General features: G+C 36.1%; 1 protein-coding gene across 3 annotated transcripts in view; it reads left to right on the top strand.

Annotated features, from left to right (window-relative positions):
* LOC124433798 (serine/threonine-protein kinase ATR-like) overlaps positions 1–21,395 on the top strand; it is a 34,317-nt gene that overhangs the window by 12,197 nt on the left and 725 nt on the right. For 2 of the 3 annotated variants that reach the window (XM_046983586.1, XM_046983585.1), the window contains 48 exons: positions 448–621; positions 706–1,035; positions 1,102–1,353; positions 1,439–1,507; positions 1,581–1,663; positions 2,632–2,677; positions 2,758–2,844; positions 2,910–2,977; positions 3,122–3,193; positions 3,484–3,655; positions 3,731–3,814; positions 3,996–4,077; positions 4,146–4,283; positions 4,350–4,402; positions 4,594–4,816; positions 6,145–6,218; positions 6,338–6,414; positions 6,509–6,605; positions 7,616–7,678; positions 8,181–8,296; positions 8,591–8,717; positions 8,966–9,030; positions 9,264–9,326; positions 9,530–9,632; positions 9,711–9,754; positions 10,014–10,071; positions 10,858–10,932; positions 11,604–11,710; positions 12,018–12,145; positions 14,772–14,830; positions 14,962–15,072; positions 15,415–15,483; positions 15,713–15,765; positions 15,857–15,890; positions 15,974–16,089; positions 16,617–16,746; positions 17,076–17,165; positions 17,226–17,279; positions 17,793–17,846; positions 18,002–18,090; positions 18,634–18,705; positions 18,789–18,827; positions 19,412–19,468; positions 19,552–19,705; positions 20,274–20,339; positions 20,415–20,500; positions 20,922–21,006; positions 21,145–21,249. In XM_046983586.1, the coding sequence (XP_046839542.1) occupies positions 448–621; positions 706–1,035; positions 1,102–1,353; positions 1,439–1,507; positions 1,581–1,663; positions 2,632–2,677; positions 2,758–2,844; positions 2,910–2,977; positions 3,122–3,193; positions 3,484–3,655; positions 3,731–3,814; positions 3,996–4,077; positions 4,146–4,283; positions 4,350–4,402; positions 4,594–4,816; positions 6,145–6,218; positions 6,338–6,414; positions 6,509–6,605; positions 7,616–7,678; positions 8,181–8,296; positions 8,591–8,717; positions 8,966–9,030; positions 9,264–9,326; positions 9,530–9,632; positions 9,711–9,754; positions 10,014–10,071; positions 10,858–10,932; positions 11,604–11,710; positions 12,018–12,145; positions 14,772–14,830; positions 14,962–15,072; positions 15,415–15,483; positions 15,713–15,765; positions 15,857–15,890; positions 15,974–16,089; positions 16,617–16,746; positions 17,076–17,165; positions 17,226–17,279; positions 17,793–17,846; positions 18,002–18,090; positions 18,634–18,705; positions 18,789–18,827; positions 19,412–19,468; positions 19,552–19,705; positions 20,274–20,339; positions 20,415–20,500; positions 20,922–21,006; positions 21,145–21,249 (4,653 nt within the window). Of the gene's footprint in view, positions 1–447; positions 622–705; positions 1,036–1,101; positions 1,354–1,438; positions 1,508–1,580; positions 1,664–2,631; positions 2,678–2,757; positions 2,845–2,909; positions 2,978–3,121; positions 3,194–3,483; positions 3,656–3,730; positions 3,815–3,995; positions 4,078–4,145; positions 4,284–4,327; positions 4,403–4,593; positions 4,817–6,144; positions 6,219–6,337; positions 6,415–6,508; positions 6,606–7,615; positions 7,679–8,180; positions 8,297–8,590; positions 8,718–8,965; positions 9,031–9,263; positions 9,327–9,529; positions 9,633–9,710; positions 9,755–10,013; positions 10,072–10,857; positions 10,933–11,603; positions 11,711–12,017; positions 12,146–14,771; positions 14,831–14,961; positions 15,073–15,414; positions 15,484–15,712; positions 15,766–15,856; positions 15,891–15,973; positions 16,090–16,616; positions 16,747–17,075; positions 17,166–17,225; positions 17,280–17,792; positions 17,847–18,001; positions 18,091–18,633; positions 18,706–18,788; positions 18,828–19,411; positions 19,469–19,551; positions 19,706–20,273; positions 20,340–20,414; positions 20,501–20,921; positions 21,007–21,144; positions 21,250–21,395 lie in introns of all 3 variants that reach the window. The other variant, XM_046983587.1, reaches the window with a different exon arrangement.

The following is a 21,395-nucleotide window of genomic DNA, read 5'->3' as shown; positions in this document are numbered from 1 at the left end:
CCTATTACTTATACCATTAAACACTGTTACCACAGAATAAATATATACAGAAGAGTCACTCGTGTCAGAAGAGTCACTTGATGTTTTTGTCCTCGCGCATCTCGTGCCGCGCATGGTGGCCGCTATTATTCCACCAGATGATTACGATTTTTGACTTTTTCCCAACCTTTAAAATGATCCGAAGTCGTTTCTTAAGTCAAAATATACTTGAATTCATTATTAAGTATTGACGTCATGTAATTTTAATGGTTGGAAACAAGTGAGAAATCCTAATCATCCGGCTGGAATAATGGCCGACATGAGGACGCGTTGTACACCTGAGTGACCCTTCTGTATAATCATTATTCTGTGCCATTGCTATTAAATTTTTCTGTATGAGTTGGTTGAAGTCATGTTGAAGATTTCCACATTGAGTTTCTTTTATTGAAATCTTCTATTCGTTTATAGCGTGAAACGAACGTGGATTTAGGGAGTCTTTTGAAGTCGGACACACAAAGCGTTGTTAACCAACTTCTTTTGCACCTTCATTCATCATATAATAAAGTCTTTACTGGTCTCTCTATTTTGGCCAGCAAAGCTGATGGTAGCGTCATGACGGACACTTTTAACTCCGAGCAAATGGTTAGTTTCATACACTATGTTCGATCACTGATAGTGTTACTGTCCTATTAAAAATTTTCTTTCAAATCGTTGTTTTGTTTTAAGGCCGAATTCTTACAACCTCGACTCTTGGGAATCCTAGTCTTCTTTAACGCGGTCTTATTGGATGATAGAAACAACGAAAATCAACGTCTGGCTCTCGCATCTCTCATTCAATTGATGAAAATCATGGGGGAGAAACACATTAGCGTCGTTCGTGTGAAGGTCATGGCTATCTTAAAACTGGCTTTGCAATTTGATTTCAAAAGCTGGGGTAACCTGTGTTGTGACGCCTGGCAGTGTTTCGTACATTGTCTTGATGTGACATCCCTCAGACAGATGCTCGGTCAGATATTGGTCGCTTTACAACCGCTGGTCCAGTATTCAGTCGAAAAGGTTTGATCTCTTGTTTTTCGGCAATGCTGTATCTGCAAGACGTTGTAACATGTTCTCCATGATTAGGTAGCCAATATATTTCATTATTTGATCGTGAAGAGAAGGAAAGACTTGGCGGAGAGCTTTAAGGACATATGTTGCTCGATTCCAGACCTTCCCGAGTTTGATAGCGTCCGCCATGTATTCAAAAACATTACAAAGAAAAGCAGTGAATTGCGTGATAAACTTCGCGTGCTTATGAAAGGTGTTTCGCACGAGAGTAGTGAAGTGAGACTAAACGCGTTGTTAAAACTGAAGACATTGCTAAAAGAAAATCAGGTAGCATACATTTAATGGTTATGCCTTTCAATTTCAAGGAACATGTATCCTCCATGTTTTAGCTGTACTGCTTTTCCATGTATAGAAAACACTTCACGAATACGTCACGAACAAGGACGAAGTTGATCCGGTGGTTTGTCACTTGATTGATACGGTAAAAAATTGGATGGTAATTTGCTCTCATATCAAATTATAATGGTGAAACAATCGTCTGTTGTTTTTTTCAGTTGATTGCAAGGTGTGATGAGCCTAGTAGCCAAGCTGTTGTTGCTGAATGTTTGGGAGAACTGGGTGCAATTGATCCTGGATGGTTAGTGTCCCCATGACAAGTCGCGTTAAATAAAAACATATGAAGAACATTTGTGTCCCCAAGACAAGTCGTGTTAAATAAAAACATATGAAGAACAGCGCCATTGCAAATGTTCTCCTAATTTATTGATTGCGGGCTCACATGTCTATGGATTATTTTTTAGCCATTATTTGTTACGTTCGCTCAAAACCATCTCACATCTCACCTTATCAATGTATACACATGTGAATTCACGAACTCTGAACTCTACTCCACGTAATCTCGCCTTGTTTAACCAACTTGCTTACATCACACTGCACCTTCGTCAGCATGGCAGGGATGATCGAGTATTCATTATATGTTTGTAGATGTAGATCGTCCAGTTTAGTAGAGTCCTGAGAAGGACTGTTAGTGTTGATGTAGACTGACGTTTCGACAACCTTAGCGGTAGTCATCTTCAGAGTCAAGAAAGGAGTAAACGTCAGGTTTACTGTGTTTGTTATCTCAGTCTTACGTCATAGTATTGTGTGTACAGCAAATTTGTGAGTGTGCGGATGTCAATTGTGTATTGTCTAGTGGATTAGTCTAGTAATGTGTAAATTGTTCATTTGTTTGAGGTTGTGAATAAGTCGTTTGTAAAGTGCCAGTAATTGTTACGATCTGTTTAGTGGCTGTTGTTTTAAGTTGGTATTCCATCTTTTTGACATAAGCCGTTGTCTATAGTCACTGCTGTAAGTAATGCATTTTGCCAAGTCCCAGTCAATGTTGTGTTTTGTCAGTCGGTGATGTGATTGTCAAGTCCTTCTCAGGACTCTACTAACCTAGACGATCTACATCCACAAACATGTAACGATACTCCAGGATTCAAACCATTCACAATTCAAACCATTCATGAAGTAGGACTAATGTGGTTACTAACATTTAAATCTGCCAGAGTTTATTTTGCTGTTATTTGTATCTTTATCGAGACTTTGCTTTGCTTTAAACAGGTTCCCAAAACGTAAACAGACCAGTGATGAACCAGCTGTCTTTGAGGTGCTGTCTAGCCAACTTAACCTAATCTTAGCTTACGTTAGCTGAACTTTTGCAAAACTCTTTAACATTTAATCTTGTAGATGATGTGCGACTCGCCATTATTTGCTGTTGATCTTCTTAACGAACTAGCTCGGGCGTTTGTAGCCGCTGCTGACACCCGTTCGCAGGTACGACTTTTGTTTTTAACCTGGGATGTAATGGTATAATAATGGAACCTATTCTTTTTTTCCAGGACTTCTCAGCCTACGCTATCCAAGAAGTTCTGCAAGTTTATGAATGTTCTAGTAACGTATCAACAAGGTATGGTTTTCCATTCGCGTATTGTTATGCATCGTATTTTATTGTTTCCCATTGGACTTGGAATGTTGTATTCTTTATTACATTTTCTTCTATTTTGGCCATCCTCACCATAATGATGTATTTTGTCGTATGTTTGATTGTTAGCTCCGGTTATAAGATTTGGCAAGAGTTTCCTGAACATGTTCAAGAGATTTTGAAACCGCATTTTCTATCCAAGTAAGCATTTCATTCGCACAGTAATTAATGAAATATCGGAGAAGAGAAGGTTTTTTTTGTAATTGAAAAGAAAGGGCGAATTTGCTGGGTATGATTGAAATTCCATATCTTCTCTTATGGAGTGCTAAACTTTTCATCATTGATTATATTTTCACATCATGGCAATATCGACTTGTTGATTTCCGGTTTGGAACACTTGCTGTAAGCCTGTATATGCCCCTAGAAACTACTTCATCCCCCGACTCCTTGCTAGTGGCGAATCTTATTCCTTGTTTTTGATTTTTGTATAGGTATCGTCTTTCGGCCCAGTCTTCACGGACACGATTAGGAAAATTAATCTTCGGTAGTAACATTGGGCAGAATTTTAATGACTGGATCAGCAACTGGACTTTAGAACTGGTCTCAAAAGTTCGTAATTGTAAGGCACAGCAAGTGTTTAACGCTTGTTCGGCTGTTTTTAAGGTGAACCAGTTGTATGTATTACCTTGTCTTAGGTTTGGAGTCTTTCAGTGGAGTGAATTTTTTTTTCTTTTCCAGTACAATACGAATACAGCTATATTTCTCTTACCTCATATAATGTTATATGTTGCCATTGATGGTACTCCAGATGACCACAAAGAGGTCAGTTGAACTTGTGCGAGTACTCGAGTTTATGACTTTGATGTAGGATGTGTGGAGGATTCGTTCATAAGGACATCAGTTTTGTATTTTTCGTTTCTTCCTTCTTGTGTGCGAAGATATTTCTGTCTCCAAGGCATTGTACATTGTATGATTTTTGCAACTATTTGTGGTATCCTATCAGGTTTACAACGAAATGTTAGCGATACTCGACCATCTCGTGGAAGAAGAAATGTCTGACGTTAAAGACAAAGAAAATACAACAGGTTTGAATAAAGATTGTGGTGGGTTTTTGGTCTTTTTGAAATTTTTCTTCTTCGTTTCTTTTGTGTAGATTTTAGCCACAGGAGTGCTCAAACAATCTTCTCTCTTTTGGATTTCCTGACACGTTGGGCAAGACTCAAAGCCGACGGCGGCTGCCAAACTCAAACCGTAGGCACAATATTGCGTTTCGCAAATACAGAAAGCTCTGGTAAACTTTTCCTCTGGTAGTCTAATAAACCTTTCATTTCATAGAATCGTATTGCAAACTTTGCAGATGCAGGTGACGAACGCTCTAAAGTGGAGCAATTTCTTGATGGTATTCCACAGGTGAATTGGCTCGATAAAGTCATGTATTATCTTCAACCAAAAGTCTGTTTGTTTTAAACCGTCAATTGTCATTTGTGACCCAGTATCAAAACGTAACGTCGTCGGTTGTAATAAGCAAAACATTGTAACGGTGTTGTTTGACTTACATGAAGTGCCGTCTTTCAAACTATCGCCTGTTCTTTTTGCCATAGAAAACGCTGGCGACAGCGTCATTTCGTTGTAAGGCATTCGCGCGGTCATTGATGCATTTCGAGCAGTTCATGATGAAGAGTGGACAAGATCTGCAAGCGAACCTTAACTTTATTCAACGACTTTATTGGGCTCTAAACGAACCGGATGGTGTTATGGGAGTAGCAGCCGTTAGAGATTGTCCAGCGTCATTAGAGGAGGTTATATTGCAACATGAAAGTGAAGGTGAGTATTGGGAGCGGGGATAACTGTGCTAGCAGGAGATAACTGTGATAGCAGGGGACAACTGTAATAGCAGGGGATATCTGTGATAGCAGGGAATAACTGTGATAGCTGGGGATAACTGTCATAGCAGGGGATACCTGTAATATTTTCCTTCAGGAGGGTGGAGTGAGGTATATAGTTACTCTGTTGATTACAGGAACCATTTGCTTTGACATTTCTTTGAATCCTTCTGCTAAAGGAGGGCAGTACAAAGTACACAGTCATATTAACATGCCTTGTAACACTCGTATTCTCACTTGTTTGGTTTGTTATGACGAATTTTGACTCAACGTTAATCATTTTGGGTGAGAGGGGGATAAGGTACTGCAAAACATTTGGTGTTATCTTGTCTTCAAACCGAAGACAAAAAACTTATGCGATGTTATGTGTGTCATGGGAAGGTTTGAAAGCCTATAGTGGTGTGTTGTCATCTGTGTGTAGGACGGTTTAAAAACTTATACGATGTTATGTGTGTCATGGGAAGGTTAGAAAGCCTATAGTGGTGTGTTGTCAACTGTGTGTAGGACGGTTTAAAAATTTATACGATGTTATGTGTGTCATGGGAAGGTTTGAAAGCCTATAGTGGTGTGTTGTCAACTGTGTGTAGGACGGTTTAAAAAATTATACGATGTTATGTGTGTCATGGGAAGGTTTGAAAGCCTATAGTGGTGTGTTGTCAACTGTGTATAGGACGGTTTAAAATTTATACGATGTTATGTGTGTCATGGGAAGGTTTGAAAGCCGATAGTGGTGTGTTGTCAACTGTGTGTAGGACGGTTTAAAAATTTATACGATGTTATGTGTGTCATGGGAAGGTTTGAAAGCCGATAGTGGTGTGTTGTCAACTGTGTGTAGGACGGTTTAAAAATTTATACGATGTTATGTGTGTCATGGGAAGGTTTGAAAGCCGATAGTGGTGTGTTGTCATTGTGGAGAGTATCGATAATAGAAAGATGTAACGTGTTATGGGAGATGTCAACTGTGTGTAGGACGGTTTAAACTCAAATTATAGTTGCTCTTTAATAATAGAAAGATGTAACGTGTTACGGAAGATGTCAACTGTGTGTAGGACAGTTTAAACTCAAATTATAGTTGCTCTTTAATAATCGTGTTTGTCTTCCTCTTTTTTTCCTGTTATGAGAGATGTCAACTGTGTGTAGGACGGTTTAAACTCAAATTATAGTTGCTCTTAATCGATAATTTCGAGTACTCGCACAAGTTCAACTGACCTCTTTGTGGTCATCTGGAGTACCATATAATCGTGTTTGTTTTCCTCTTTTTTTCCTAAGGCAAAATTCATGATGCAGTTGCTCATTATCAAAGTGCCATACAGTTGGAACCAGACTCTCTTGAAAGTCATAAGGTAAACGGTGACATATCTTCACTAACTTCTTTATTCTACTGATACCTTAATTTATTGATTTGTTTAAAAAAATCTTCCGTTGTTGTGGCATTCTCAAATTTTACTAAACCTTTCTCCAGAGGCTCATGAAATGTTGGATTTCATTGGACAATGTGTATCCCGTGTTAAAATATGCCAGCGGTCTTCTTGAGGAAAGGTTTACCGTACTACGTGTTATTCTTTTAAACTGGTTTCGTTTTCTTTAATACATTTATTTAATTACATTCGTTTGATTTCACTGTTAACTCTAGACCATATTGGGGCGAGGCGTTAAACTCAAATATATTGGAGGCCTGCTGGCGTTTGGGTCAGTGGGAAGGACTTGAGTCAAACATGCCTAGGAAATTGGTTTGTAGATTATTTTTCCATCTTATGACTTTTTCGAAAATAGTTTTTCAAAATGCCTTTAAAAGTTGAAGCGTACTTGGTTAGAGCAGTACACAATGGTTTGTTTTGAACTCTTGACGATTCACAAGAGTCAAATGGGTATAAACTGAAATTTGTGTTGAATAAAAAATTGTTTCTTTTACACGTGATGACATTGCAATCTTTCTTTTTACACGTGATAACATTGCAATCTTTCTTTTTACACGTGATGACATTGCAATCTTTCTTTTGCACGTGATGACATTGCAATCTTTCATTTTGCACGTGATGGCATTGCAATCTTTCTTTTTACACGTGATGACATTGCAATCTTTCTTTTTACGTGATGACATTGCAATCTTTCTTCTTATACGTGATGACATTGCAACTTTCTTTTACACGTGATGACATTGCAATCTTTCTTTTTACACGTGATGACATTGCAATCTTTCTTTTTACACGTGATGACATTGCAATCTTTCTTCTTACACGTGATGACATTGCAATCTTTTCGTGATGACATTGCAATCTTTCTTTTACACGTGATGACATTGCAATCTTTCTTCTTACGTGATGACATTGCAAGCTTTCTTTTTACGTGTGATGTTGCAATCTTTCTTTTTGCGTGATGACATTGCAATCTTTCTTTGCACGTGATGACATTGCAATCTTTCTTTTTCGATGACATTGATCTTTCTTTTTACGTGATGACATTGCAATCTTTCTTTTGCGTGATGACATTGCAATCTTTCTTTTACGTGATACTGATCTTTCTTTTTACGTGATGACATTGCATCTTTCTTTTTACACGTGTGACATTGCCATCTTTCTTTTTACACGTGATGACATTGCCATCTTTCTTTTTACACGTGATGACATTGCCATCTTTCTTTTTACACGTGATGACATTGCAATCTTTCTTTTTGAACGTAATGACATTGCAATCTTTCTTTTTGAATGTGATGTTATTGCCATCTTCTTCATTCACTTAGGAACCAAAATATACAGACTGGAGCACGGCCATCGGTCAAATACTTCTTGCTACGAGAAGAAAGGTTCGGGTTTTGTTGCTTTTGTTTCACTGTAAACTTAAATGCAGGTGTTTTCAACGATAAAACATATTCTTATGTACAAGCATTCATTACGTAAATTCTAGGAGACGATTAAACACCATTCATGATCTCCCAGCGGTTACTTATGTACTGCACTGCGTGAAATAATTGCATGAGTTTTTTGAAGATAAATATGTTGTCATTCATAAGTTTTTATCATCCCGGCCATCACGAATCAGATCTCACGTATGTAGAGCATGATCACAGTATAGGGAACATACAGTAGAGCCACTCCATTGAATTTTTTCATGCCAGGCATATCTTATTACGCATGTGATTACCATATTGGCAGCCAGTAAACTGCATTGTGTGACCAATAGGATTGACGATATGGCAAACGGCAGTCAGTAAACTAATTAAATATACAGCAGCCAATTGCACAGCGAAGTGGCACTACTGTATATTCCTATACTGTGACATATCTGACCTTGCTGATTTCCTCTAGGACAAAGACGATTTTACAAAGAGTTTGCAGAAGTTAAGACTGGCACAAATGGAGCCACTTTCTGCAGCGAGAATGGAATCAGGATCTTATCAAAGAGGATATGATTTTATAGTGAGGTGAAAAGCTATCTTTATGGAATGGCGTATGTCGACTTTTACCAGGAGGGGGTGGGGAGGGGAGATCTTTCGTTTTTACTATGAGGGGTGGGGATGGGAGATCTTTCGTTTTTACTATGAGGAGAGAGAGATCTATCGTTTTATGATGAACACGTGACCGTAGTCCATTCTCTTGATAAAAAAGGTGTCAATCTCCCCCCGTTTTTTATACGATATCAAAAGGAAAAAAGGGGGGTGACACCCTTTGCATTCTGAAATTCTGAAAGTTATCTCATGAATTTTTTTGTTTTTTAGGTTGCATATTTTAAACGAACTAGAAGAAGGATTAAAGCATGTTTTTGAGGAAAATTTTCCCACCATTCACCAAAACGTTATTGAGGAGATGTTATCGAAACTGGAAACAAGATTATGTACCACTAGGGTAAGTAAGGAATGTATTTTTTGTGAATGAGAGATATATTTTCGAAAGGTTATGTGTCATTAGGGCTTGTGAGGGATGCATTTCCTAAGCGTTGTGGATAACAAGGGATAGTGATCGATATAATTTTCAAAGTAATCGCTAGGTTTAGTCAGAGATCTATTCTCTTCTCTTTACGTACGTTTTAGCCAGAATTTCTTCTTGGTTTTTTCTTACTCTTTCTGAGATGCCGTTTTTGTCTTTGTATTTAGGCATCTTTTCAAACCAGAGAACCAATCCTTTCTTTGCGAAGAGTAATGTTCAGGCTTTTAATACAGTATGTTGTTTGTCATGCATATTTGGCTATGTGTATTTGGCTATACGTAAGATTGAATACAACAGATGAGTTATTTTGAATTTTTTGTGAATATTTTGTATTCGAAATTAGAAGTTTTTGTTTCTATATTCAGTTGGTCGTTTCAGCATCCAAAATTTATGTCATTTTTATTGAATTTATCGCATTTCATCTCATATAATAGATTTGGTTTATTTACACACGAATTTATTTAGGGACGATCGTTTAACTGAAATCGAAGATCATTTCTTGCTTCAAACTGCTAAAATGGCGAGAAAGTAAGTTCAAGCTACCAGCAAGATGAAACTTTTTTATGTCTGGTACATTGTGATCGAAATTTGCGTTAAAAATGTTCAACATCTTATTTCATTTTGGTTGATCTTTTAACTACGTAAATTTCTGACTTTGTATTGTGATTTATTTGGCTTAATTGCATACTGCCTAAGAAATTCACGTTTTATCAAAGTGTAATTTTTCACAGAACTGGTCATTTTCAAACAGCTGACAGTTATCTACGCCACATAAGTGAACACAGCAACACCACTGCATTTCGTTTGGAACAATCGAAATTATTATGTTCTCAGGTACAACGCTCCATAGCTCCTTCGTATCATCTTATCTATAGTGTTAAACTCATAACTTTTCCTCAATCAACAATTTAGGGAGATTCTCTCAAAGCACTTTTACGATTGCAAAAATGGATCGCGTGAGTAGAATTAATCTGTCCAGCATTTTTTTCTTCATCTTCTGACATTGAAACATTCAAAAACATTGGTAATAAATCGAGTCGCTTTGCTTCAAGAGATAGTTTTAAAACTCCAAACTTTGTGATTAAAGGTGCCCTGTATAAGGTACAAATTGATAACAATGACTGTTATTGCTAGTTAGTCCAATTTAAGAAAAAGTTATTGATATTTGTAGACCTGTATAGAATGTATATTTTATGTATTTTATTGTGTCTACAGCTATGAGCAATCGTCGTTGAATGAAAACAGTACCGAGAATACTTTAACAAAGGCTAAGGTATTGAAAAGCCTGCTGTTTACACTTCTTATCTATTTGATAATCCATGTAAGGTCCACGTGACACGGTTTGTGTGTCATACGACCTACTGCTCCAGTTGAAGTGAGATATTGTTGTCAGATTTCTCACGTTGCATTGAATTATTGACCAGTCGGTAGTTAATTATTGACCTGTCGGTAGTTAATTATTGACCTGTCGGTAGTTAATTATTGACCTATCGGTAGTTAATTATTGACCTGTCGGTAGTTAATTATTGACCTGTCGGTAGTTAATTATTGACCTGTTGGTAGTTAATTATTGACCTTTCGGTAGTTAATTATTGACCTGTCGGTAGTTAATTATTGACCTTTCGGTAATTAATTATTGACCTTTCGGTAATTAATTATTGACCTTTCGGTAGTTAATTATTGACTTGTCGGTAGTTAATTATTGACTTGTCGGTAATTAATCATTGACCTTTCGGTTGTTAATTACATCGATGTTGTTCATCTCTATCAACCAGTGCCTATCATCATCTGACACTACGGTCTCCATTATCTTACATTATTTCATCACCATCATTCCTCATTATCCATAATCAATAACTGTCACATCATCACCATCATTCCTCATTATCCATAATCAATAACTGTCACATCATCACCATCATTCCTCATTATCCATAATCAATATCTGGCATTTCATCACCATCATTTCTCATTATCCATGTCCCTTATCTTATGTATTGTAGATCAAATGATAGTTTGTATAAATTTCTACTGATTTAACGACATGATCTAATTTCAGACGTTGCTCTATGTTGCTCGTTGGATGGAAGAGACTGCAAATTACAAACCTCAAGAATGTCTTGCAAAATACAAGGTAAAGTTTTGTTGTAAGTAAGACCATGGTAAACCTCAAGATTGTCTTGCAAAATACAAGGTAAACTTTTGTTGTAAGTAAGACCATGGTAAACCTCAAGATTGTCTTGCAAAATACAAGGTAAAGTTTTGTTGTAAGTAAGACCATGGTAGTGAAGTTATTTTGTTATTAAATCTACTCAAAATGTTGGTAAAAGTCCCAAGGGGGCCAGTCGAGAGATTTTTACCAACCCCCAAGGCTTTCAAGTACCTACATTTTATCTCTAAGCAACAAAAACTAGCATAATTTTACTTTGTAATACTATGATTGCCAAAATGTTTTAGTCAGTGCTTCTCGCACTGTCAACGATGGTTTAAATGAAATGTTTTTGTGTTTTTTGGAATTTTTATTATTCAAGTTCAAAATTCTGGGTTGTTCGTAAGACTACAAGTTCAGGGGATATTAAACTCGTATTAATTTTGATACGACTTTTGATTTTGAATAGGGGAATTCTAATTAAGTAAATACGCTATCAATCCGTCTTACTAGAAAAATAAAAATTGAGGAAACTATGGTATTATATATGTTGTTTATCGGCTGGGAGTTCCACTCTCAAAAAATATTTTCACGATATAGCGGCCATATTCCATTTTCTTTCACATATGTTTCTTTATATTTGAATCGTTCTTTAGGACGCCGTTAATTTACATAGTCAATGGGAAAATAGCAATTTTTATTTGGCGAAGTATTACGAGAAGATTATGAATTCAGTGGACGATACCAAGAAATCGGGGAAGTTGTAAGTATTATGAGAACATCGTGGCCTTTGCTTGAATTTACCGTCGAAAAGTATTGTCTCATTAACTGTCTTCTGTGTTGAAGATTTCGCATATTTTAGAATAATAAAGTAAATGGTTTGAACCCGGGAGTATCGTTACATGTTTGTAAATGTAGATCGTCCAGGTTGGTAGAGAAGATGACTACCGCTAAGGTTGTCGAAACGTCAGTCAACAACAACAAAAACAGTCCTTCTCAGGACTATACCAACCTGGACGATCTACATTTACAAACATTTTAGAATAATCTTAACAATATCTCACCACTAGAGATTTCCTACCTTTCGTGATGAAACATTATGGCGAATCTTTAAAGTATGGTGATAAGTTTATTTATCAAACTGTGTCAAAAATACTCCAGCTTTGGCTCGACTTTGGAGATAGCATTGTTGAACAAGGTTCGAAGAAATATGCTGACGTGTTTCATTTCATATATTCGTTGATTGGTCTACCACAATGAAAATAATTTCGTGTTCATCGTGACTTTCACCATTACAATCACATGTCAAAATAATTTCTTGCTCATCGTGACTTTCACCATCACAATCACATGTCAAAATAATTTCTTGTTCATCGTGATTTTCACCATCACAATCACATGTCAAAATAATTTCTTGTTCATCGTGACTTTCACCATCACAATCACATGTCAAAATAATTTCTTGTTCATCGTGACTTTCACCATCACAATCACATGTCAAAATAATTTCTTGTTCATCGTGACTTTCACCATCACAATCACATGTCAAAATAATTTCTTGTTCATCGTGACTTTCACCATCACAATCACATGTCAAAATAATTTCTTGCTCATCGTGACTTTCACCATCACAATCACATGTCAAAATAATTTCTTGTTCATCGTGATTTTCACCATCACAATCACATGTCAAAATAATTTCTTGCTCATCGTGACTTTCACCATCACAATCACATGTCAAAATAATTTCTTGTTCATCGTGACTTTCACCATCACAATCACATGTCAAAATAATTTCTTGCTCATCGTGATTTTCACCATCACAATCACATGTCAAAATAATTTCTTGTTCATCGTGATTTTCACCATCACAATCACATGTCAAAATAATTTCTTGCTCATCGTGACTTTCACCATCACAATCACATGTCAAAATAATTTCTTGTTCATCGTGATTTTCACCATCACAATCACATGTCAAAATAATTTCTTGTTCATCGTGATTTTCACCATCACAATCACATGTCAAAATAATTTCTTGTTCATCGTGATTTTCACCATCACAATCACAAGTCAAAATAATTTCTTGTTCATCGTGACTTTCACCATCACAATCACATGTCAAAATAATTTCTTGTTCATCGTAACTTTCACCATCACAATCACATCTCAAAATAATTTCTTGCTCATCGTGATTTTCACCATCACAATCACATGTCAAAATAATTTTTTGTTCATCGTGACTTTCACCATCACAATCACATGTCAAAATAATTTCTTGCTCATCGTGATTTTCACCATCAAAATCACATGTCAAAATAATTTCTTGCTCATCGTGACTTTCACCATCACAATCACATGTCAAAATAATTTCTTGTTCATCGTGACTTTCACCATCACAATCACATGTCAAAATAATTTCTTGTTCATCGTGACTTTCACCATCAAAATCACATGTCAAAATAATTTCTTGCTCATCGTGACTTTCACCATCACAATCACATGTCAAAATAATTTCTTGTTCATCGTGACTTTCACCATCACAATCACATGTCAAAATAATTTCTTGTTCATCGTGACTTTCACCATCACAATCACATGTCAAAATAATTTCTTGTTCATCGTGACTTTCACCATCACAATCACATGTCAAAATAATTTCTTGCTCATCGTGACTTTCATCATCACAATCACATGTCAAAATAATTTCTTGTTCATCGTGATTTTCACCATCACAATCACATGTCAAAATAATTTCTTGTTCATCGTGACTTTCATCATCACAATCACATGTTAAAATAATTTCTTGTTCATCGTGACTTTCATCATCACAATCACATGTCAAAATAATTTCTTGTTCATCGTGACTTTCATCATCACAATCACATGTCAAAATAATTTCTTGTTCATCGTGATTTTCACCATCACAATCACATGTCAAAATAATTTCTTGTTCATCGTGACTTTCACCATCACAATCACATGTCAAAATAATTTCTTGTTCATCGTGACTTTCACCATCACAATCACATGTCAAAATAATTTCTTGTTCATCGTTACTTTCACCATCACAATCACATGTCAAAATAATTTCTTGTTCATCGTGACTTTCACCATCACAATCACATGTCAAAATAATTTCTTGTTCATCGTGACTTTCACCATCACAATCACATGTCAAAATAATTTCTTGTTCATCGTGATTTTCACCATCACAATCACATGTCAAAATAATTTCTTGTTCATCGTGACTTTCACCATCACAATCACATGTCAAAATAATTTCTTGCTCATCGTGACTTTCACCATCACAATCACATTTCAAAATAATTTCTTGCTCATCGTGATTTTCACCATCACAATCACATGTCAAAATAATTTCTTGCTCATCGTGATTTTCACCATCACAATCACATGTCAAAATAATTTCTTGTTCATCGTGACTTTCACCATCACAATCACATGTCAAAATAATTTCTTGTTCATCGTGACTTTCACCATCACAATCACATGTCAAAATAATTTCTTGTTCATCGTGACTTTCATCATCACAATCACATGTCAAAATAATTTCTTGTTCATCGCGACTTTCATCATCACAATCACATGTCAAAATAATTTCTTGTTCATCGTGATTTTCACCATCACAATCACATGTCAAAATAATTTCTTGTTCATCGTGATTTTCACCATCACAATCACATGTCAAAATAATTTCTTGCTCATCGTGACTTTCACCATCACAATCACATGTCAAAATAATTTTGTGTTACCCTTCTTAAGTTTTACATCTGCCTTATTTTCATCACTCAACTATTTTGTAGAAGAACAATCGAAATCGGATAAAGCTGTTTTGAAACAGAAACTGGAAAATCTAAATAACGTAAGATGTTTAAGTTCTAATTGTTAGACATCTCGTTTCGGTCCTATAGTATACACTCGTATCCTTTTCGGTCCTATAGTGTACACTCGTATCCTTTACTTAGCCTACTTATTGTTTTATTTTTCATGTAGATAATCAGTGAGCTGACAGAAAATTTACCACCTTATAAATTCTTCACTGCTTTCCCCCAACTTATATCACGAATATGTCATCGCAACGAGGAGGTCTGGGCTCGACTTAAGGTACGGTTTCAAAGAAACTATGTTTTTCGGGCAAGGCAAATTCTGGCTTCTGAAAATATAACTCTCTAATGCACAGGTTTATTTTTTTGTTTCAACCCTGCAGTCCTTTAATTTTCAACCCTGCAGTCCTTCAATTTCTAACCCTGCAGTCCTTCACTTTTCAACCCTGCAGTCCTTCAATTTTCAACCCTGCAGTCCTTCAATTTTCAATCCTGCAGTCCTTTAATTTTCAACCCTGCAGTCTTACAATTTCTAACCCTGCAGTCCTTTAATTTTCAATCCTACAGTCCTTTAATTTTTTACCTCGCACTGCGTCAATATTCGATTTCCACAAACATTTAGACTTTAATATCAAAGTTGATGATGACCTATCCCCAACAAGCTATTTGGCTCATGATGGCTGTGTCAAAGGTAAACAATTGTAGCAAAAAAGTAATCTTTCGATCTTAATTAAACATTGCATTATATTATTCTCTATATCGTACATACATAGACACTCAAGTACTTAGTATTAAATGTGGGTCATCGATAGTTGTTTTCTTCATCATCTTCGTTTTAGCAAACATCTTCAATTCGTGAAATTTCTCTATATAATTTTAAATTTAGTATTGTGTAATAGCGAGTGTTTCATTGATTGTAGTCGTCTTTGGCACTTCGCAAAGGCCGCTGTCAACAGATATTTACTGCTGCAAAGTAAGTCTTAGTTCTTGTTTGAATGAACACATCATATGTGATTGTTCTCGCATCGTAAATAACCGAGCATTGCAACAATTTGGTTTTGCAGGCGATCAGAGAAAAGTCTTGGAAAGTTTATTGAGGTGAGAGATCTGTGTAAGAGAGTTACTCGTTAAAATTTTGCGTTTGGTGATCAGGGATTTTTTCTATATCACCACCATATCAGGATGCTTGCAAGTTGGCCCACTTCTTATGTGATGTTTCGGAGAAGAACCGTGGCAAGGAGAATGTTCTTAGCATATCTCAGGACTTCGGATCGTTGAAAAGACTTGTTATGGACAAGTAAGTGATCTTGTTAAATAGTCTACACCTAAAACAAAATTAAACAAATTCCGAAAACGAACATCTCGTTTTCTTGATATTCAAGATAGTACAAGAGTTTTAAAACAAAATGTGGTGTAATATTTCGTCTTTATTCTAAAGACATCTTCAGACTAATGACGTCTTTTATTTTGTTTTACTTAAAATTGTCTGCTTGTCCTGGTTATTAGTCTACACCTTATATAAGACAAGAACATTTCTTTAAGTGGTCGGCGGTCATTGCATGATTGAAGACAGCTTTTGTTTTTCATGTTTTATACATACGATATTGTTGATCCAGGCTAGTGGAGGAAGGACTGTTGGTATTGGTGTTTAATGACATTTCGACAACGTTAGCCCTAACGTCAGATTACCGCTAACTTTGTCGAAACGTCAGTCAATTTCAATACAAACTGTCCTTCTCGGGACTTCACTGGACGAGCTACATCTACAAACATGTAACGATACTGCCGGGTTAAAATCATTCACTATATTGTGTTTTTCTTCAGCAACTTCAGCCCGATTATAATCCCTCTGCAATCGTCATTGACGGTAACATTACCCACTGGTAAAGGAGAAAATAAACGACATTATCCATTTCCAGAATCTCAGCCCACGTTTATTGGCTTTGATGACAAGGTTTGTACGCAATCTTGCCTTTGATGACAAGGTTTGTACGCAATCTTGCCTTTGATGACAAGGTTTGTACGCAATCTTGTCCCTCAGTTTGTTTGCAGTTTGAAGTTCTTTTCCAGATACTAAAAAATCATAGAAAAATTCTTTAACGAACAAGACTCTTTCTAATTTTTCTTGACTGAACACAAATCAAAGCATGTAATGGAGGCGAGGATGATGAAGTCATTGTAAATATATAAGATGTTCGTCCTTCCGGCAAATTATGCTGTCAACTTTCATTGTTCCCTTCCATTGTTATACAACGGAAACGACTTTAATCTTCTTTTATTAAGGTTGATGTCTTCCAGTCCCTTGCTAGACCGAAGAAAATAACCGTTAAAGGAAGCGATGGACAAAACTACACCCTCCTTTGCAAACCAAAGGTAGAAACATGCATTACTTTAGCATTTTGAGTTACAAATTCTTTGATGTTCCGTTCATAGGACGATCTTCGCAAAGATAGCCGAACGATGGAGTTTAACAGTCTGATTAACAAGGTTTGCAGTTTGCACTCGAATTCAATGGCTTAATGTTTTTTATGTTATTCTGAAACAAATATATTGCATGTAGTTGGGGGTCTATTTTAACATGTTTGACGAAGTGTTTCGGTTTAATCTTTAGATGAAACATGAATCATCTTTCAGGCTAGCATGAATCGACTTTTTGCATTATTTTATTACCTAGATGCGCAGTGCATTGTGGTCTTAGTAGTGAAACAAACCTAAACATTACAAAATGGCTGTATATCAAATGGTTAAACGAAGTGCGAGTGCAATGTTTGTTTCCTTTCCTGCAACAACAGAAAGGATCCAAAGCTTTACTGTTTTCAAATTGTAATGTTTACATTTGCGTGACTATGAAGACCAGAATGCATTGCGCGTCTAGAAAATAATGAAAATAACGCATAAGGTCAATTTATCCAAGCAGATTGAAGTACTTTTAATGTTCTTATGAACATTTTTACGAAACTTGAGCCGTCGTACCTATTGTACTTTTCTTGTTTATTTCAGTATTTAAGAAAAGACCCCGAATGTCGGCGGCGTCAATTACATATTAGAACTTACGTAAGTCGAGATAGATAATTATTCCTTGCACCAGATTAGGATTATCGTAGATTAGGATTATCGTTAATTAGGATTATCGTAGATTAGGATTATCGTAGATTAGGATTATCGTAGTGGAATGAATAACTCGTTTTGTGTCTTGTTGGTCATTTCAGGCAGTTGTGCCTCTTAATGAAGAATGTGGATTATTGGAATGGGTTCAAAATACGGCCGTCTTAAGAAAAATTTTACTCAAGATGTACAAGTAAGTCAAACAAAATAGAACCAATAATGAGATCGTTTTTCTCGTGATTTCGTCCGTTTTATCCAGGGGTCTTCCCTTTGTACGTCTATTCCCTGAAGTATTTTCCCGGGGATCTTTTCTCGGGGTCTTTTCCCGTGGTTGTTTTCCTGAAGGTCTTTTCTTAAGGGTCTTTTCTCGATGGTTTTCTCACGAGGATATTTTCCAGACGATCTTTCATCAACTGTCTGCCTCGTGGGTCGCAGAGATCTTTTTCTGTGTTTCTTTTATTTCCCGGCCATCGTTGCCAATGGTTTTTTTGATGTTGGAACATTATCACACATATGTTTGACCTCAACTTTTGATGAATAGAAGACTAAATATGTTTGTATTGTAAAAATATCGCGGCATATGATTATGTTTTATAAAAACTAACAGCAATACAGCAACAAAATGGTACTTAGTCTACAAAAATATATCGTTTTTATATTGTTGTTGGCTTTTACTGAATTTATCTACTTAACATTTAATCAAATTATCAGCGAAACTACGCATCTTTTTTCATAGGGAAAAAAAATTCCATACCCGTTCCTCTGAACTTAAAAGACTTTATGAAGCAATGACCTCGTCTCCCAAGGAGTACGTTCAATGCAACTATCTTTGATTAAAATTTTTTTTTGCAACAATTTTTTAACAGATTGTTTGCTTTGTTTTATATCCAGAGAAAGACTGAAGATTTTCGAGACACAACTATTGTCACGGTAGAGTTGTATTCAAGGCGTTGAATGACGTCATTTGTTTCGGTCCGACATTTTTTCTAGACACAAATATTGTCACCGTACAGTTGTACTGCAGGCGTTGAATGACGTCATTGGTTTTGGTCCGACATTTTTTCTAGACACAAGTATTGTCACCGTACAGTTGTACTGCAGGCGTTGAATGACGTCATTGGTTTTGGTCCGACATTTTTTCTAGACACAAGTATTGTCACCGTACAGTTGTACTGCAGGCGTTGAATGACGTCATTGGTTTTGGTCGGGCATTTCCCCTAAAGTTTTCACCTTGCAACTTTGCTTGCACAACGTAAACCAAAGTTTAATTTTACTGGCAAAGAAATTACCTACAAGAAATTGGGATCATTTACGTTCACTTTCTAAAAAAGATTGAAGCTCCTTTATACAATTTCATTTTTTTAGGCGTTTCCTTACTTTTGTGAGTGAGTAGTTCTGCCTTCATTCGAATTTCGCACCAATAATATTTTGATGGGACGCTAGGAAAACGTTGAACGGTTTCTTAAAGAACATGATGCAAAGTAAAAGATTGAAGTGTCTTCACTCCTTTTTAGACATCCTGCAATCTTTAACGAGTGGTTTCTAAAAATGTTTCCCACTCCTATTTCTTGGTAAGCGTTCCATCTATTTTCCATTTGTGGTCACTATCATAAACTTTTATGGTCGTAATTTGTACACTTCCCTTCACTCCTAGGTACAACAGTCGCCTTTCCTATTGTCGGACACTTGCTGTCATGTCAATGGTCGGCTACATTCTTGGCCTTGGTGATAGACATGGGGAAAATATATTGCTTGATTCTACGACTGGAGACTGTGTACATGTCGACTTCAACTGTTTGTTTAACAAGGTTTGGCTATTTTGTAAAAATTTGGCATTTTTGTATTGATGAGTGAACAGTGGGGCAGTTAAAGACAGTGGCTTAGTCAACTCGCACGTTTGAATTTTAGTCATTCTCAATGGCGTAGTCTGCCTGCAAGTCGATTTACTAACATTAAAAACAATAAATTGCCATAGAAATGTAAAATGATGCGCTAAAATTCACACAGCACGACAAAACTTGCAGGGCCTACGTCACTGTTTCTGCTATGTGTATATTTTAGTGTTCACTCACTGTAGAAACTGTGGATTTATAAAGAAATTAATAGTGCTAATTATAAAACATCTTCATAGCACGACCAAACTAGCAGGCGGTATACACGACTGGTTTGCCATGTTAAATTGAATATAATTTCATTTGGAGAGAAGTCGATCCAATTTTGACAATTACATTGTTGTGTACTGCAGCTATTTATAAAGTGTAAATGTCAATGGAAAGAACGTCTTATTTGAAGACTTATAATTTCATGTGTCGTACAGTTATGTGGAGTAATATCTTATCTGTGTTTTCAACCATTGATTTATCTTCTTTATCTTAGGGTGAAACTTTTGACTGTCCAGAAGTTGTACCATTTAGACTCACTCACAACATGGTCCAAGCTATGGTACGTCTCATGGTGCCTTCATCGTATTTTTGTCTGTGTTTACTTGTTTTACGAGTAGTTTACTTGTTTTAACAGGGTCCTTTGGGGTACGAGGGGGTTTTTCGTCGTTCTTGCGAGGTGACGTTGAAGGTTATGCGAGACGAATCAGATTCGTTACTAAGGTGAGTGGAATCCCTGTTGTTATTGATGTTTGATGATTTTCAGTTTTTTTATGACATGAAAAACGTTCTTGCTAATAAAAACATTTACTTATAAACAAAACGCGTAAATTATTGTATTTTTCATCTTGAGTCAAATAGTTTTCCTTGTTCATCTGTAATGTCTCTAATGGAAACATTAACTTATAAACAAAACGCGTAAATCATTGTATTTTTCATCTTGTGTCAAATAGTTTTCCTTGTTCATCTGTAATGTCTCTAAAAGTAGTGAAATATATATTTAATCGATTTATTATTTTTAAAAACTTTCATTTTTTCAATACTAAATAATACAAGCATGAATTGGAGCTCGATACATAAAACAGATCGTTTTTTATGAAGAAATAACGAAGACGTACATCTTGTCGTGTCGTTATTTTCTTAGTGTCTTGAAAACTTTCGTTTATGATCCTTTGGTGGAATGGGGTGAGCGACGTCTTCGAGGCTCGGGAGCTGCTGCCAAGGAGCAGGTTACGAAACGTTTAATTATTTTTGTGCGTCTTTAGCAGTCGTGCGTCATGATGATGAAAACACAGTGATGAAATATCTCTTAGAGAGTAAAAAAGTTTTTCTTCATACATACATATCTTTAATTTTATTCATGATAGGGTCTGAAGATTGTCAAACAAATAGACCAAAGACTCCGGGGATATAGCAAGAATAAAATATTACTTCCTCTCTCTATTGAAGGAGAAGTGCATCGGCTTATCACAGTAATCTAACTATAAATTTACCTCATAAATACGTTGAATGTTGTTTATCAGAGAGGTGTGTCAAAGTTAAAGGGTTATTATAGAAGAGAGAAATGTTTAGCGTAGTTAAATGTTGTTTATGAAGAGAGAAATGTATAACATAGTTA

This window comes from Xenia sp. Carnegie-2017, unplaced genomic scaffold (genome assembly GCF_021976095.1).
Source record: "Xenia sp. Carnegie-2017 unplaced genomic scaffold, XeniaSp_v1 HiC_scaffold_14, whole genome shotgun sequence".
Lineage (NCBI taxonomy): Eukaryota > Metazoa > Cnidaria > Anthozoa > Malacalcyonacea > Xeniidae > Xenia > Xenia sp. Carnegie-2017.
Note: the sequence above shows the minus strand (reverse complement) of the source record. Positions and strands in the feature narration are given on the sequence as shown.